Source organism: Herpailurus yagouaroundi, unplaced genomic scaffold, assembly GCF_014898765.1.
Source record: "Herpailurus yagouaroundi ecotype Mexico unplaced genomic scaffold, PumYag 203, whole genome shotgun sequence".
Classification (NCBI taxonomy): Eukaryota; Metazoa; Chordata; class Mammalia; order Carnivora; family Felidae; genus Herpailurus; species Herpailurus yagouaroundi.
This window is the reverse complement of record NW_024412434.1, coordinates 2,279,992-2,296,885: the sequence shown is the minus strand read 5'-3', so window position 1 is coordinate 2,296,885 and position 16,894 is coordinate 2,279,992. Positions and strand designations below refer to the sequence as shown.

The 16,894-nt window shown below is 35.8% G+C and overlaps 1 protein-coding gene across 4 annotated transcripts in view; it reads right to left on the bottom strand.

The window, feature by feature from the left end:
• Positions 1–16,894, bottom strand: part of CUL2 (cullin 2) — a 105,374-nt gene that overhangs the window by 39,608 nt on the left and 48,872 nt on the right. For all 4 annotated transcript variants that reach the window (XM_040450962.1, XM_040450959.1, XM_040450961.1 and 1 more), the window contains one exon: positions 15,176–15,258. In XM_040450962.1, the coding sequence (XP_040306896.1) occupies positions 15,176–15,258 (83 nt within the window). The remainder of the gene's footprint in view (positions 1–15,175; positions 15,259–16,894) is intronic.

Genomic DNA, 16,894 nt, shown 5'->3' with positions numbered 1-16,894 from the left:
TCTCTCTGCCCCTCCCCCGTTCATGCTCTGTCTCTCTCTATCCCAAAAATTAAAAAATAAATAAATAAATAAAAACAGTCTTGTCTCCCAGAAGAAGAAAAGAAAAGAAAAATAAGAATGGGATAATAAAAGAGAAAGAGAGATACAACAGGGAAGATCAACTGAGACAAAACGGATTCTTCAAAAAAAAAAAAAAAATCCAACAAAATACACAAATTTCTAGTGAAAGTCCTCACGAAAAGATACATGCAAGCAATATTATGAGTGAAGACATTACTCCAGATGGGAATTAAAAGGAAAATAAAATACCAAGTGACTAAAGTTAGTATCACAAGTAAAAAAAAGAAAGTATTGTTGATATACTCTACTCTTTGATATTATATGATGAGAAGGGCATATATATCACCATGTGGAATTCCTCCTCCAAACCCATAATCTCAGTCTAATCTGGCCCAACATCACAGAAATCAAAGTTGACAGACATACTACAAAATACCTGATCACTAATTTTTTAAAAAAAGTGTCAATTCATGAGAGACAATGGAAGACTAAAAATATCTCCACCAAGTAGAAGAGACCAAGAGAGACATGACAGCTAAATACAATGTTGTGATTTAGACTGGATCCTGGAGCAGAATCAGTGAAAAACTGAGAAAGTACAAATACAATCTGTAGTTTAGTTAACAGTTTTATACTAACGTTCATAAATATACCATGGGTTGTGAAATGGTAATATTAGGAAAAGAGGAGTATACAGGAACTTTCTGTATTGGCTTTGCAACTCTTCTATAAATTTAAAGTTCTTTCAAATAACAACTTTTTTAAAGTAAATACTGTCAACAACTACTTCCAAAAATTCTGAAAAAATAACTCACAACGGACTCAGAAGAAATAAATATCTGACTACTGAAAAAACTACAGGCAGTATAAAAAATTCTGAGACAACTGTTTTGGGATCCAGCACTCTAAGATTTGGCAAGAAGCTGGAAATTGGAAAGATGGCAGAGTAGGAGCATAGTGAGCTCACCTCATCTCATGGACACACCAAGTCAACAACTACATCTACACAATTCTGAAAATAACCTGAAGACTGGCAGAACAAATCTTCCACAACTAGTTGTAGAGGAAGCCACATCAAAAAAAAGTGTGAGAAGGGGCGCCTGGGCGGCTCAGTTGGTGAAGCTTCTGACCTCGGCTCAGATCATGTTCTGGGTTGATGGGCTTGAGCTCTACATCGGGCTCTCTGCTGTCAGCTCAGAGCCTGCTTTGGATCCTCTGTCTCCCTCTCTCTCTGCTCCTCCCCCTTTCTCACTCTCTGCCTCTCAAAATAAATAAATAAAAACATTAAAAAAAAAAAAAAAAGATGCGAGAGACAGAAATGCAGTCAGGAACCAAACCCTAAGCAACTAACCACAAGTGGGAGGGATATCACAAACAAGAAGGTGTGAGGGGATTAGACCCTACACCAGGGACCTCCAGCCCTGGGGACCCACACTGATGAGTCCCCATAATGTATGGCTTTGAAAATCATCTGGCTTAATTTCAGGAGCATTAAAAACCAGCAGAGCTTAACCCCTGGAGGCCTGGAGGGCAATAGGAAACCGAGTCCTTGCCCTTAAAGAACCAGAACACTAAATAACTTGGCAGAGACACAGCATAGAAATAGCAGTTTGGGGGTGCCTGGATGGCTCAGTTGGTTAAGCATCCGACCTCAGCTCAGGTCATGACCTCACGGCTCATGAGTTCAAGCTCTGTGTCGGGCTCTGTGGTGATAGCTCAGAGCCTGGAGCCTGCTTCCGATTCTGTGTCTCCCTCTCTCTCTACCCCTCTCCCGCCTGCACTGTCTCTCTCTCAAAAATAAACATTAAAAAAAAAAAACAAAAACAGTTTGAAGGTGCTTGGGATATATGTGAAGATTTACTGACTAATCTTAGAATATGTTGACGGGGCAGGGATCTGCAGGAGACTTCTCCAGGAGCTAAAGTGTTGGTGGGTGCCATTTCTCTTCTACTCCCTGATCTAATAACTGGACACAGTTCTAACACTCTCCCATCTACACTGCTACCACAGCTGGTCCTCACCGCCCCAGTGTTCTCCTACTGACCTGCTCCACCCAAGAAACCCGTCTCAGCAGACATCCTTCCAAAGTGGCTCTTGCCCTGTCACAATACCATACACTAGCTCATCCGCAGTTCCAGCAGCCAGGCCTCTTAGCTGACTGCACATGGAGCAAGCCCTTGTTCTTCAGTATGCTAACAGTGGTGGCAGAGACTAACTGCAGACAGCTAGGGTGAGTGCTGGCCCCAACTACCAGTTAGCCCAGGCAGTTAACAGCTGGGCCTCTCAACAGTGTGGGGAACAAATCCTGTCCAGTGCCCCAACAGCAGGCAAAGTAGGTTACTGTAGACAGTTGGGCTGAAGGCCAGTCCCATCTACCACCATGCCCACAGCAACTGTGGCTCAGCCACAACAGGAAGGCCCATGCAGCTTACACAGGGGACACCAATGGAGCACCTGGTTTTGCTGACGAGGGGGGGATTGTGCTGCAGGGCAATACAGGACTTCTTCTACACAAGTCTACTACTTTCAAGACCAAGCGACACAGCTAACCTACTATATACAGAAACAGATTTAGACAAAATAAGAAGGCAGAGGAATATGCCTCAAATGAAAGAACAAGACAAAATAACAGAAAAAGAGCTAAATGAAATGAAATATTTCTCATAAAGAGTTCAAAGTAATGGTCATTACGATACTTGACTTGAGAGAAGAATGGATTAATTCAGTGAGAACTGCAACAAAAATACAAAATATTAAAAAGAGTTGAAGAACACAATTAGCTGAAATAAAAAATATACTAGAGGGAATCAACAGCAGATGAGAAAATGCAGGAATGGATCAGTGATCTGGAAGACAGGGTAATGGAAAGCAATCAAGCTGAACAGCAAAGACAAGACAAAACAAAACAAACCTAAAAAAGAGAGAGAGAGAGAGAGAAAGAGAGAGAGAAAGAAAAAAAAAAAAAGAATAAAAAATAAGAATAGGTAAGAATAGGTTAAAAGAACTCTGCAACATCATCAAGAGTAATAATTTCTGTATGACAGGGATCCCAGAAAAAGAAGGAAGAAGAGGTTGGAGAATTTATTTAAAGAAACAATAGCTGAAAATTTCCCTAATCTGAGAAAGAAAACAAACATTCAGGTCCAGGAAGTATAGACAACTCTTAACAAGACAAACCCAAGGACACCCACACCAAGACACCTAATAACTAAAATGGCAAAAGTAATGACAAAGAGAGAATTTTAAAAGCAGCAGAGAAAACAGTTATATACAAGGGAAATACTGTAAGACTATCAGCTGATTTTTCAGCAGAAACTTTGAAGGCCAGAAGAAAGTGGTACAAGATGTTCAAAGTACTGACAGGAAAAAAACCTACAACCAAGAATACTCTACCTGACAACGTTATCATTCAGAATTGAAGGAGAGACAAAGAGATTCCCTAGACAAACAGAAGTTAAAACTTATCACCACTAACCCAGCCTTACAAGAAATGTTTAAAGGGAGTTCATTAAGTGGAAAGAAAATAAAGGTATTTAATTTCACATCAATTTAAAAGCAATTATATCTGCAAAAATCAGTCAAGAGATAAATTTAAGATGTAAAATATGCTATCATATAAGTAAAATGTGGAGGGAGGGAGTAGAAATTTAATGATTTCACAATGTATTCAAAATTGAGCAACCATCAACTTAATATAGCCTGCTATACACATAAGATATAAATGACCCCAATGGTAACCAGAAATCAAATACCTATAGTAGATACACAAAAAATAAAGAGGACAGAATCTAAGCATAACACTAAAGCAAGCCATCAAACCACAAGGGAAGAGAGTGAGAAAAGAAGAACAGAAAAGAACTACAAAAATAACCAGAAAACAACAAAATAATATTTAATAAGTACATACTTATCAGTAATTACTTTAAATATTTATGGACTAAATACTCCAATCAAAAGACGTAGGGTAACTAAATGGATAAAAAACCAAGACCCATCTATATGCTGCCTACAAGACTCACTTCAGATCTAAAGACACATCATACAGAGTAAAATTGAAGGGATGGAAAAAAACATTCTATGCAAATGGAAGTGAAAAAAAAGGCTTGAATATAAATACATATATCAGACACAATAGACTTTAAAACAAAGACTGTAGCAAGAGACAAAGAAAATCAGTATATAATGATAAAGGGATCCATCCAACAGGAGAACAGAACAAGTGTAAACATCCATGCATCCAACATATGAGCACCTAAATATAGAAAGCAAATATTAACACCCATAACAGGAGAAATTGACAGTAATACATTAATAGTAAGGAACTTTAATGCTCCACTTATATCAGTTGTTAGATCATCCAAACAGAAAATCGATAAAGAAACAATGGCTTTGAACAACCCCTTAGACCAGATAGATGGACCTAACAGGATACATATAGAACATTCCATCCACAAACAGCAGAATACATATTCTTTTCACATCATATAGAACATTCTCCAGGACTGGTCACATGTTAAGCCACAAAACAAGTGTCAATGAATTTAAGAAGACTGAAATCATATCAAGCATCTTTACCAACCACAATAGTATGAAACTAGAAATCAATTACAAGGAAAAAAACACCAGGAAAAAACACAAATACATGGAGGCTAAACAACATGCTACTAAACAATCAATGGGTCAACAAAGAAATCAAAGAGGAACTCAAAATATTCATGGAGACAAATGAAAATAATAGTCCAAAATCTTTGGGACACAGCAAAGCAGTTCTGAGAGAGACGTATATGTTCATACAAGCCTATCTCAAGAAACAAGAAAAATATCAAATAATCAAACCTTACACCGAAAGCAACTAGAAAAATATGAACAAACTAAGCCTAATGTTAGTAGAAGGAAGAAAATAATAAAAATTAGAGGGGCGCGTGGGTGGCTCAGTTGGTTGGGTATTTGACTCTTGTTTTCGGTTCAGGTCATGATCTCATGGTTTGTGAGTTTGAGCCCCACACTGGGCTCTGTGCTGACAGTGCACAGCCTGCTTAGAGTTCTCTTTCTACCTCTCTCACTGCCCCTCTCCTGCTTGTTCATGCTCTCTCTCTCTGTCTCAAAATAAATAATTTAAACGAAAAGAAAATAATAAAGATTAGAGCAGAAATAACTGGAGACTAAAGAAAAAACAAGAAAACACCAATGAAATCAAAAGCTGGTTCTTTGAAATATAAACACAACTGATAAACATTTAGACAGACTCATACAAAAAAAAAGGGGGGGTGCTCAAATAAATAAAATCAGAAATGAAGGAGGAGAGATAACAACCCATACCAGAGAAATACAAAGAATAAGAAACTACCACTAACAATTACATGCCAATAAACTAGACAACCTAGAAGAAATGGATAAATTTCTAGAAACATACAATCTCCTAAACTGAATCAGGAAGAAATAGAAAACTTGACCAGACCAATTACTAGTAATGATAATGAATTGGTAATCGAAAAACTCCCAACAAACAAAAAGTCCAGGACCAGATGGCTTCCCAGGCAAATTCTACCAAACATTTAAAGAAGACTTAACAATGATCCTTCTCATACTATTCCAAGAAATAGAAGAGGAGGGAACACTCCAAATTCATTCTACAAAGTCAGCATTACCCTGACATCAAACCAAGACAATCACTAAAAAACAAAACAAAAACAAAAAGAACAAAACAAAAACTACAGTCTAATATCCCTGATTAACACAGATGCAAATATCCTCAACAAAGTATTAGCAAACCACATTCAACAATGCATTAAAAGGACCATTCAACACAATCAAGTAGGATTTATTCCAGAGATGCAAGAGTGGTTCAGTATTCATGAATCAATCGATGTGATACCTTACATTAACAAGAGGAAGGATAAAAACTATATGATCATCTCAACAGATAGAGAAAAAGCATCTGACAAAATACAACATCCATTCATGATAAAAGCTCCCGACAGGGGCAACTGAGTGGCTCAGTAGGTTAAGCGTCAGACTCTTTGATTTCAGCTCAGGTCATGATCTCACAGTTCGTAGGTTCTAGCCCCACATTGGGCTCTGTGCTGACAGCAGGGAGCCTGCTTGGGATTCTCTCTCTCTCCCCTCTCTGCCCCTCCTCTGCTGTCTCTCTCTCTCTAAAATAAATTAATAAACATTTAGTAATAAAAAAACAAAAAACCCGACAAAGTCATTTAGAGAAAACATACCTCAGTATAATAAAGGCCATATATGAAAAACCCACAGCTAACATCATATTCAATGGTGAAAACCTGAAAGCTTTTCTTCTAAGATCAGGAACAAGATAAAAATGTCCACTCTTACAACTTTCATTCAACATAGCACTGAAGTCCTAGCTGCAGCAATCAAACAAGAAAAAGAAATAAAAGGCATCCCAATTGGTAAGAAAGCAGTAAAATTGTCACTATTTGCAGATTAGGAACAAGACAAAAATGTCTACTCTCACAACTTTCATTCAACATAGCACTGGAAGTCCTAGCTGCAGCAATCACACACAAAAAAGAAATAAAAGGCATCCAGATTGGTAAGAAAGAAGTAAAACTGTCACTATTTGCAGATGATATGATACTATATATAGAAACTAAAAATCCCACCAAAAAACTATTAGAACTAATAAATGAATTTAGTAGGCTTGCAGGATACAAAATTAATATACAGAAATGTGTTTTATATACACTAATAACACAGAAAGAAATTTAAATTTTTTTTGAAGTTTATTTTTGACAGAGAAAGAGTGCGAGAGAGGGGGTGGGGGGTGCAGAGACAAAGAGAGGGAAATTCAAAATCTGAAGCAAGCTCCAGGCTCTGAGCTGTCAGCACTGACCCCAACAACCTGAGCAGAAGTTGGACGCTTATTTAACCAACTGAGCCAACCAGGCGCCCCAAGAAATTTTTTAAAATTTCTACTTGTAACTATACCAAAAAGTATAAGATGTCTAGAAATAAATTAACCAAGGAGGTGAAAAACCTATACTCTGAAAACTGTAAGATATTGATGAAAAGAACTGAAAATGACATAAACAATGTTCATGGATTGAATAAATCACTACTGTTAAAATGTCAATACTACCCAAAAGGAATCTACCAATTCAATGCAATCACTACCAAAATACCAATAGCAGTTTTCACAGAACTAGAATAAGTAATCCTAAAATTTGTATGGAACCACAAAAAACCTCGAATAGTCAGAGCGATCTTGAGAAAGAACAAAGCTGGAGGTATCACAAACCCAGATTTCAAGATATACTACAAAGCTGTAGTAATCCAAATAGTATGGTACAAAAACAGCCATATAGGGCAATAGAACACAATAGAGAGCCCGTGCTTCTGTGGTCAATTTATCTATGACAAAGGAGGCTAGAATATACAATGGGGAAAAGATGGTGTCTTCAATAAATGGTGTTGGGAAAACTGGACAGCTACATGCAAATAAATGAAACTGGGACCAGTTTCTTTTACCATACACAAGAATAAAATCAAAATGGCTTAAAGACCTAAATGTGAGAGGTGCCTGGATGGCTCAGTTGGCTAAGCATCTGACTTTTTGGCTCAGGTCATGATCTCACAGTTCATGAGTCTGAGCCCTACGTCAGGCTCTGTGCTGCCAGCTCAGAACCTGGAGGCTGCTTTGGATTCTGTATCTCCCTCTCTCTCTGTCTCCCACTCGTGCTCTGTTTCTCTGTCTCTCAAATATAAAATAAACATTTAAAAAATTCTTAAAAAAAAAAAAAGACTTAAATATGAGACCTGAAATGATGAAACTCCTAAAAGAAAACACAGGTGGTATCAGTGTTAACAATATATTTATGGATATGTATCCTCAGGCAAGGGAAACAAAAGCAGTAAGAAACTATTGGGACAACACCAAAATAAAAAGCTTTTGCACAGCAAAGGAGACCATCAACAAAACAAAAAGGCAACCCGGTGAATGGGAGAAGTATTTGCAAATGATATATCCAAGAAAGGATGATATCTAGAATACATCAAGAATTTCTACAACTCAACACCAAAAAAACCCAAAAAATCCAATTAAAAAACAGGCAGAGGATTTGAATAGACATTTTTTCCAAAGAAGATGTACAAATGGCCAACAGACACATGAAGAGATTCTCAAGTCACCAATCATCAGGAAAATGAAAATCAAAACCACAATGAGATATCACCTCACATGAGTCAGAATGGTTAGTATAAAAAAGACAAGAAATAGCAAGTATTAGTGAAGATATGGAGAAAAGGGAATCCCCATGCACTATTGGTGGTAATGTAAATTGATACAACCACTGTGGAAAACAGTATGGATGTTCCTCAAAAAGTTAAAAATAGAAATATCATATAATCCAGGAATTCCACTAGTGAGTATTTACTCAAAGAAAATGAAAACACACATTCAAAAAGATATGGGCACCCCTATGTATATATAACATTATTTGCAGTAGCCAAAATATGGAAGCAACCCAAATAGCTACTGATAGATGAATGGATAAAGAAGATGTGGTGTATAAATACAGTGGAATATTACTCAGACATAAAAAAAAAAAATGAGATCTTGCCATTTGTGAGAACATGAATGGACCTAAAGGGTATTATGCTAAATGAAATAAGTCAGACAGAAAAAGACAAATGCCACGTGATTTCATTTATAGGTAAAATCTATAAAACAAAACAAGTAACAACAAAAAATTCAGACTCTTAAATACAAACTGGTGGATGTCAGAGGGGAGGTGAATAGGGGAGATAGGCGAAATAGGTGGGGGAGTAAGAGACATAAACTTCCAGTTATAAAATAAATAAGTCACGGAGATGGAAAGTACAGCATAAGGAATACAGTCAATGATAATGTAATAATGTATGGTTACAGACCACACTTAATCGTGATGAGCGCCGAGTAATATATAGAATTGTCAAATCACGATTTTGTACATCAGAAACTAACATGTCAGCTATACTTCAAAGTAAAATAAAGGCAAAGGTTATTTTGTGAATGTGCAAAAAAAAAAAAAAATTCTTCTTACAAAGAAACCCTAGACGCAGATGGTTTTGCAGGGAGTTTTACTAAACACTGAAAAATTTTACAGAAACTCTTCTACTCAAAAGAAAAAGATGGAATAGTTCCTAATTCATCCTACAAGAATGAGCCTAATACCAAACCCAGACAAAGACATTATGAGAAAGAATAATTATAGGCCCATTCCACTCATGGATATAGATTCAAAATTCTAAACAAAGTATTAGCAAATCAAATGCAGCCATGTTATAAAATTATTACAGACAACAACCAACATGGGTTTTATTCTAGTTATATGAGGAGAGTTTAATATTAGAAAATTCATAAATGTAACCCACCACACTAAAAGATTAATAGAAAAAAAACTTTATCTCTCAATAGAATCAGAAGTCATTTTATACAATCCAACACCAAATTCAAATTAACTTCATCATTCTGATTAAGAGTATCTAAAAAAAGCTAAAGGAAGCATCATTTTAAATAGGGAAATGTTACATATGTAACCTTTAAAATCAGGGGTGAGACAAAGATGCTCATTATCCATCACTCCTCTTCAACACTGCTGTGGAGGTCCTAGCCAATGAGGTGTTGTGTGTGTGCACAGGCTAGTGCACGTGTGCGCGTGCGCAAATCCACACACACACACACACACACACACACACACACACACACAAGGGAAGCAAAACTATCATTTACAGATTATGACAGCTGACATAGAAAGCACAAAAATGAGCACAAATTATTAGAAATGACCTTTTTTTTTGGGAAAAGAAGCTACAAATGACGGAAGTTAACACGGAGGCTAAATGTTAAGATTTATATATTAAAGAGCCTGCTGTATTTCAATATACTAGCAGAAAACAAATAGAATGCATAATTACACAGAACAAATTTTTTCTAACAGTATCAGAAAATACCAAGTATCCTGAAATAAATCAAAGGAGTGAAGAACCTTTATAGATATATTTATAAAAACTTAGGAGACATTAAAGAAGGCATTAAAAATAGCAGATATGTTCATGAATAGGAAGATTTAATACAGTAAAGATGTAAATTCCCTCCAAATGAACTTATATATTCAATTGAATTTCAATCCTACAAAAAATTTATTCTAGGCAACTTATAATCACCTTTACAAAACATGACCAGGATCTGTGTGAAAAAAAAAGTAAAGGGGGGCACCTGGGTGGCTCAGTCAGTTAAATGTCTGACTTCAGCTCAGGTCATGATCTCAGTTTGTGAGTTCGAGCCCCGCATTGGGCTCTGTGCTGCCAGCTCAGAGCCTGGAACCTGCTTCAGATTCTGTGTCTCCCTCTCTCTCTGCCCCTCCCCTGCTCACACTCTGTCTCTCTCTGTCTCTCAATAATAAATAAACGTTAAAATAAATAAATAAATAAATAAATAATAATAAACGTTAAAAAATTAAAAAAAAAAAAAGTAAAGGGCCTTATGAAAAAGTAAAGGGCCAAATAACAGCAAGAACACTTCTAGCTTACGGAGGGCAAGTCTGTCTGACCAGATATCAAGACTTATTATGCTATAATAATGAACAGAGTGAGATATGGGCCAAAGATAGACAAACAAATGGAACAGAGCCCTGATATGGAACCACACTTGTAGGAAAACTCTGGTATCTAACAGAGGTATGATGTCAGAACAGAAAGTAGGAAGAATTAAAAAAAAAAAAAAAAAAAAAAAAAAGGAGCAGGGAGCCTTGGTGGCTCAGTGAGTTAAGCGTTGAACTCCTGGTTTTGGTTCAGGTCCTGATCTCACGGTTTATGAGACCAAGCCCAAGCTCAGGCAGCACACAGCCTGTTTGGGATTTTCTCTCTCCTTCTTTCTCTGCCCCTCCCCTGCTCATGCTCTCTCTCTCTTTCTCTCAAAATAAATAAACTTAAAAAAAAGGAGCTATAAAGTTATAATTTTTTTCTCATTTGTCACTTAAACTCTTGTCTTTGTTTCTGATTATGCAACAGAAAGGATACTAAAGTCATGATTGTTTTGCTGCTGAATTATAATGTCAGAATAAATAAAAACTTTTCCAATTCAACAAACATTAAGCATAGAGACTTATTTCAGATTGCAATCTGCCAAATGATTCTCTTAGGGAAAAAGAAATCTGCCATATAAATGCTAAGGCAGCAATTCTGATCCTAGGAATCCATAAACCTTCTAAAATGTACATAAAGTTTTGTGTGCATATGCATATTGAGTATTTTTATGTGGGGAGGCTCTAAAGCTTTCATCATCTTCCTAAAGGAATATAAAGTTTCCACAAAAAATAAATATAACCACTGTACTTAAATAAACAAATATTTAAGTACAATCAAACTATTCTCAGTAGTTACTTATGAAGAGAAGAAAGTTACAGCTAAAAGGAAGAAAACAGGGATATTCACATATTATGTGCCATTTAATCTTAAAAAATTTTTTTTAATTTTGAAATAATTACAGATTCACAGGAAGCTGCAAACATAACAGAAAGCAGTCCTGGACATGTTCACCCAATTTTCTCCAATGGTAACATCTTACGTAACTATGGCACAATGTCAAAATCAGGAAATCAACATTGAGACAACCTATAGACCTTATTCAGAATTTGCCAGCTTTAACACATAATCATTTGTGTATATTTGTATTTATGTAATTCTATGAAATTTTATCACATACCTAGATTCATGTTACTACCACCATATTCAAAATATACATCTACTGTATCACCATAAAGCAACTCCCTCATACTTATAGCCTCATACCAACCACTAATCTATTCTAATTTCTAAGAATATATTATTAGGTATTCGTAATACTTCTGTAAATTCCCCCAATGCATGTACATATGTGTGTGTAATACTGTATGTAGTATTTATACATATGTAGATATATACATATGCACATCCATATAAACAAATGTACACACAATCTTAAATGCATAGAGAATTTTTTCAGAAAATACTTTAAATCCTTAATAGTGATTTGCTTTAAATAACAGTATTGAAGGTATTAGGGGAAAAATGAAGGCCTTCTAATTTTTTTGTAACTTTCTATATATTTTTAATTGTGTACAATCAACTTATTTTATAATTTTTTTGTAGAGCAATACTTTTAAATATCCCTTGTGTAAACTTTTCACTGGCCAGATTTAAGAAACCATTAGTTCACAGTAATTTTTTTTTTTTAATGTTTATTTTTGAGACAGAGAGAGACAGAGCATGAACGGGGGAGGGTCAGAGAGAGAGGGAGACAGAATCTGAAACAGGCTCCAGTCTCTGAGCTGTCAGCACAGAGCTCTACGTGGGGCTCGAACTCACGGACCGCGAGATCATGACCTGAGCCGAAGTCGGATGCTTAACCGACTGAGCCACCCAGGCACCCTTATTCTTTAGACACTTGTAGAAAATTCCTAGGAACGCAGTGGTGATTACAGGAAAGGAAACTAAATAAGCTGATAGGAAATCAAATTTGTAATATGCTCTGCTAAACTGTAAGTTTAGTGGAGCTCTTTCCAAAAAGAAGTTGTAGGTACATATAATAAAATACCTCTCTGTTAGCCTTAAATCCTAATTCTCATTCTCCCATGTACTAGTTATGTGACCTGAGTAAGGTGAGATTGCCTTCGCAAGCCTCATTTTCCCCATTTGTAAATGAGTCTATGATAATATTCACCTTCACATCTTGTTCAGACAAGTTTATCAATGGGGAAATACTTAACACAGCCACTTGTCCATGTAACGGAAGTTATGATATCTGGCCATATTATTTCAAACAACAATGGGTAAAGCAACATAGTGAAAACAATACTAAACAATACTAACAATACTAAAGCAACATAGTAGAAAGACCCAAATTGGAAGTTTCTAGGCATGGACTCTCTTTCTTTAGCTATATCAAATTCAAGAAGTCGTTTCTCTCTATTGAAAGTTCAATTTATTTACTTATAAATAAAACTGCCACCTTAAGATCATACAAAGTACTATGTGTGAAAATACTAGAATACTCAAGGCACTATAAAACTCAAATGTATATAAAAGCTAAAATATTGGAACTGGGAATGAAAGAAATATTCTGTGAATTAAAAAGACAGGCTTAATGGATATAGAGTTGGTAAGTTGGAGATAGGAGCTGAAGAGAAAAAAAAAAAAAAGAAAATAGGGGCTGGAGTCAAATTAGTCTTCTTAGAGTGCCACCACTGATGTCTTCGTTTGTAAAATGGAAATGGAAATAGTACCAACATCCCAGCGTGGTGAGGATTAATGGGATAATGCCAGTAAAGCTTTTAGAACACTTCTTGGCACATAGCTCCCATATTTATTATTTGTTGTCGTTACTATTTACTGATTTATTATTTATTATTTTAGAGAGCAAGAGAGGGCGCAAGCAGGGGAGATGAGCAGAAAGAGAGAGAGAATCCTAAGCAGGCTCCATGTTCACTACAGAGCCTGATGCAGGGCTTGATCCCATGACCCTGGGCTCATGACCTGAGCCAAAATCAAGAGTCAGACACTCAACCAACTGAGCCACCCACGTGCCCCATTATTGTTATTACTATTATGCCTTAGCTTACTTAGCTGTAAAAGGTGGGATAACACCGACCTAATAGAGTATACATGAAAAATAAATGAGGTATTAGTAGGGCATGTCAAGTAATACTTTAATGGAAGCTGATTATAACAACAAAACTAAGAACAGTTGGCCTAATATCTCTAACCAGATATTATGATTCTTTTCCAGAATATCATATACTTGCATTATTTTTCTTATACAGTTAGAAAATTTCTTAAAATCTTCCATCAAATTCATTTTTAATAAGCTAACAATCACACTTAAGAAAATTTACTAGGTTGGGACAAACATATTAAAAGAGACATTTCAAAAAACTAACATTCAGAAAATTTTAACAATACTTTCAATAAACTTTCAATGTAAAATAACTGAATTCCAAGTTAAGAAAAAAGTTAATATTTAATAGAAAAATAAATTATGTTAGAACCTATAAATATTGTTGGGAGTATTCTTTTAATTATAGTTTAGTAGAGAAAAGAGAAGAAAAAAATTGTTCCACCCTACTGCTTTAGAAAAATTGTTCCACCCTACTGCTTTAGAAAAAATGGAATAATTAAAAGGGAAGCGACAGGTTTTTAAAACCAAGTTATTAATTGCTACCATCTACTTTCTGCTTAGCATTAACAATAAATTTTAAAATATTCCATTACCCTTTTTCGTGGCTTTATGTTTTTCTTTAGTTTTTTGTTTTTAAGTCCCTTATTTCCCAGTAGGAGCTCACAGAAAGAACAATGTTTTCCTTTTTTTCCCCTCACATAAAAAACTCCATATTTGGGTATCCTTTAGAGAAAGCATTTTCAGATGAAGTGGCCATTATCACGTTGCAATTCACTGGTCTAGATAATTCCTACAATATCAGTACCAATAACCTGATATTTATTATATACACATCTGTATGAGTGACTTTTAGTGCTTTAGGTTCCCCAAAGCTGAAGCCTAGTAAGAATCTTTTAGGCCAGAACGGATGCAAGGATGTTCTATTCTGGACTCCATGGGAAAACTTACTTTGTCTCCAATTCTATTCACAAAGCAATTAGGTAAAGTCCAAAACACTGGGTCCTGAGTAAAATGAGAAGCCATTTTCCTATAAACTAACCTCACATTAATAGGCAAGTTACTGATTTAACACTGGGGCTAAAAGGTAGCCAACTACCTAGAAAAATCTGTTTTCTTGAATAGGTAGGTTACCCTCATCAGGATTTAAACTGACAGAACATGTTCAAACAATTCAGCACTGCCCTGGAAAATCCAAGAGGGTACCAGGCTTGCAACAACAAATGATAGGTCACTTCCTTCAGGGATTTATTTATTTATTAAGTATATTGGACCAAAGACCTGCCAAAAAAAATTATGAAACAATTTAAAACATTGCCATTTAGATGGAAAATGAGGCTCATTTAAGTAACACATGGCCTATGTCTAGTCAACACCCATGCAACGGTACACTATTTGAAACCATTTCAAACAGCAAATTAGAATTGACTCAAGAAGATAAGTATCAGTACTCACTTTTTTATTTCTCGGAGCAGCATTCGGATAAGGATGGTCTGAAGTGGTTCAACCATCAATTTCCTCCACATATCCAATGCTAGCTGCCAGGAAAAATAAAATTATCAAGGCTGAACTACTTTTAACATTTGTTAAAATGTTAAAAGACTCTTCAAAGCAAAAATACTCTTTCGAGTATTTATAGCCAAAATTTCAAAATTCAAATGAAAACTGAATATACATAAAAAATAAATTTCTAAGTTATTTATTTATTTTTTTGAAAGAGAACGCACGCAAAAGAGAGGGCAAGCAGGATAGGGGCAGAGGAAGAGGGAAAAAGAATCCTAAGCAGACCCCACACTCAGCACAGAGCCTGAGGCGGGGCTTAATTCCACAACCTAGAGAACCTGACCTCAGCCAAAATCAAGAGTTCGATGCTTAACCAACTGAGCCACCCAGGCGCCGCTAAATTTCTAATTTAAAATGAAAATGACTACCACATCAGACTTGTACAAGAAACAGAATTAAGGTTTTATCATTAACTGAAAGTCTTAAAGACATAATTGATTAGATTTTTATGGAATAGAATTTATTGAATGTTAAATGCCCAGTATTATGGAAAGGCTAAGACTAATAGAAATAAAGGAATTATGTTAAAGTGATTTAGCTGTTGGCTGATTTTTGAAATTACAAAACCTCTCATACAAACATAAAAGGAAGGTCAACTAAAAGAATAATAAAATAAAACATTCCTGTACTCACCACCCAGTTTAAGAAACACAACTTCCACATTACCATTGTACCACATATCCTCCTACTTTCCCCTCAAAGGTTACAACCACCCTGAAATTTGTGTTAAATCATTCCCTTGCTTTATAGTTCTACCAAATGTCTACATGTCCCTATAATATTTTTCTTGTCTTAAGTCCAGTATAGTCAACACACAGTGTTCTATTAGTTTCAGGTGTACAGTATAATGATTCAACAATTCTATACATTACTCAGTACTCATCAAGATAAGTGTACTCAATCTCCTTCACCTATTCCACCCAGCCCCCACCCACATCCTCTCTGGTAACCAGTTCTCTGTAGTTAGGAATCTGTTTCTTGGCTTCTTTTTTCTTTCCCCATTTGTTTTGTTTCTTAAATTTCACTTATGAGTGAAATCATATGGTATTTGTCTTTGTCTTATTTCATTTAACATTATACCCTCTAGATCCATCCATGTTGTTGCAAATGACAAGATTTCATTTTTTATGGCTGAGTAGTATTCCATCGTGTGTGTGTGTGTGTGTGTGTGTGTGTGTGTGTGTGTGTGTACCAATTCTTAACCATTCATCTATATCGGTGGACACTAGGGCTATTTCCATAATTAGGCTACTGTAAATAATGCTGCATATACATAGGGGTGCATAGATCTTTTTGAATCTGTGTTTTCATTGTCTTTGGATAAATACCCAGCAGTGGAATTACTGGATCATATTTCTATTTTTAATTTTTTGAGGAATTAAAATTAAAAAAATTTTTAATTTTAACCACTGTTTTCCGCAGTGGTTGCACCAATTTACATTCCCACCAACAGTGCTTGGGAATTCCCTTTTCTCTACATGCTCACCAACATTCACTCTATCTTGTCTTTTTGATACTAGCCATTCTGACTGGTGTAAGGTGATTTCTCATTGTGGTTTTGATTTTTTCATTTCCCTGAAAGTGATTTGAGAATCTCTTCACGTGGCTGTT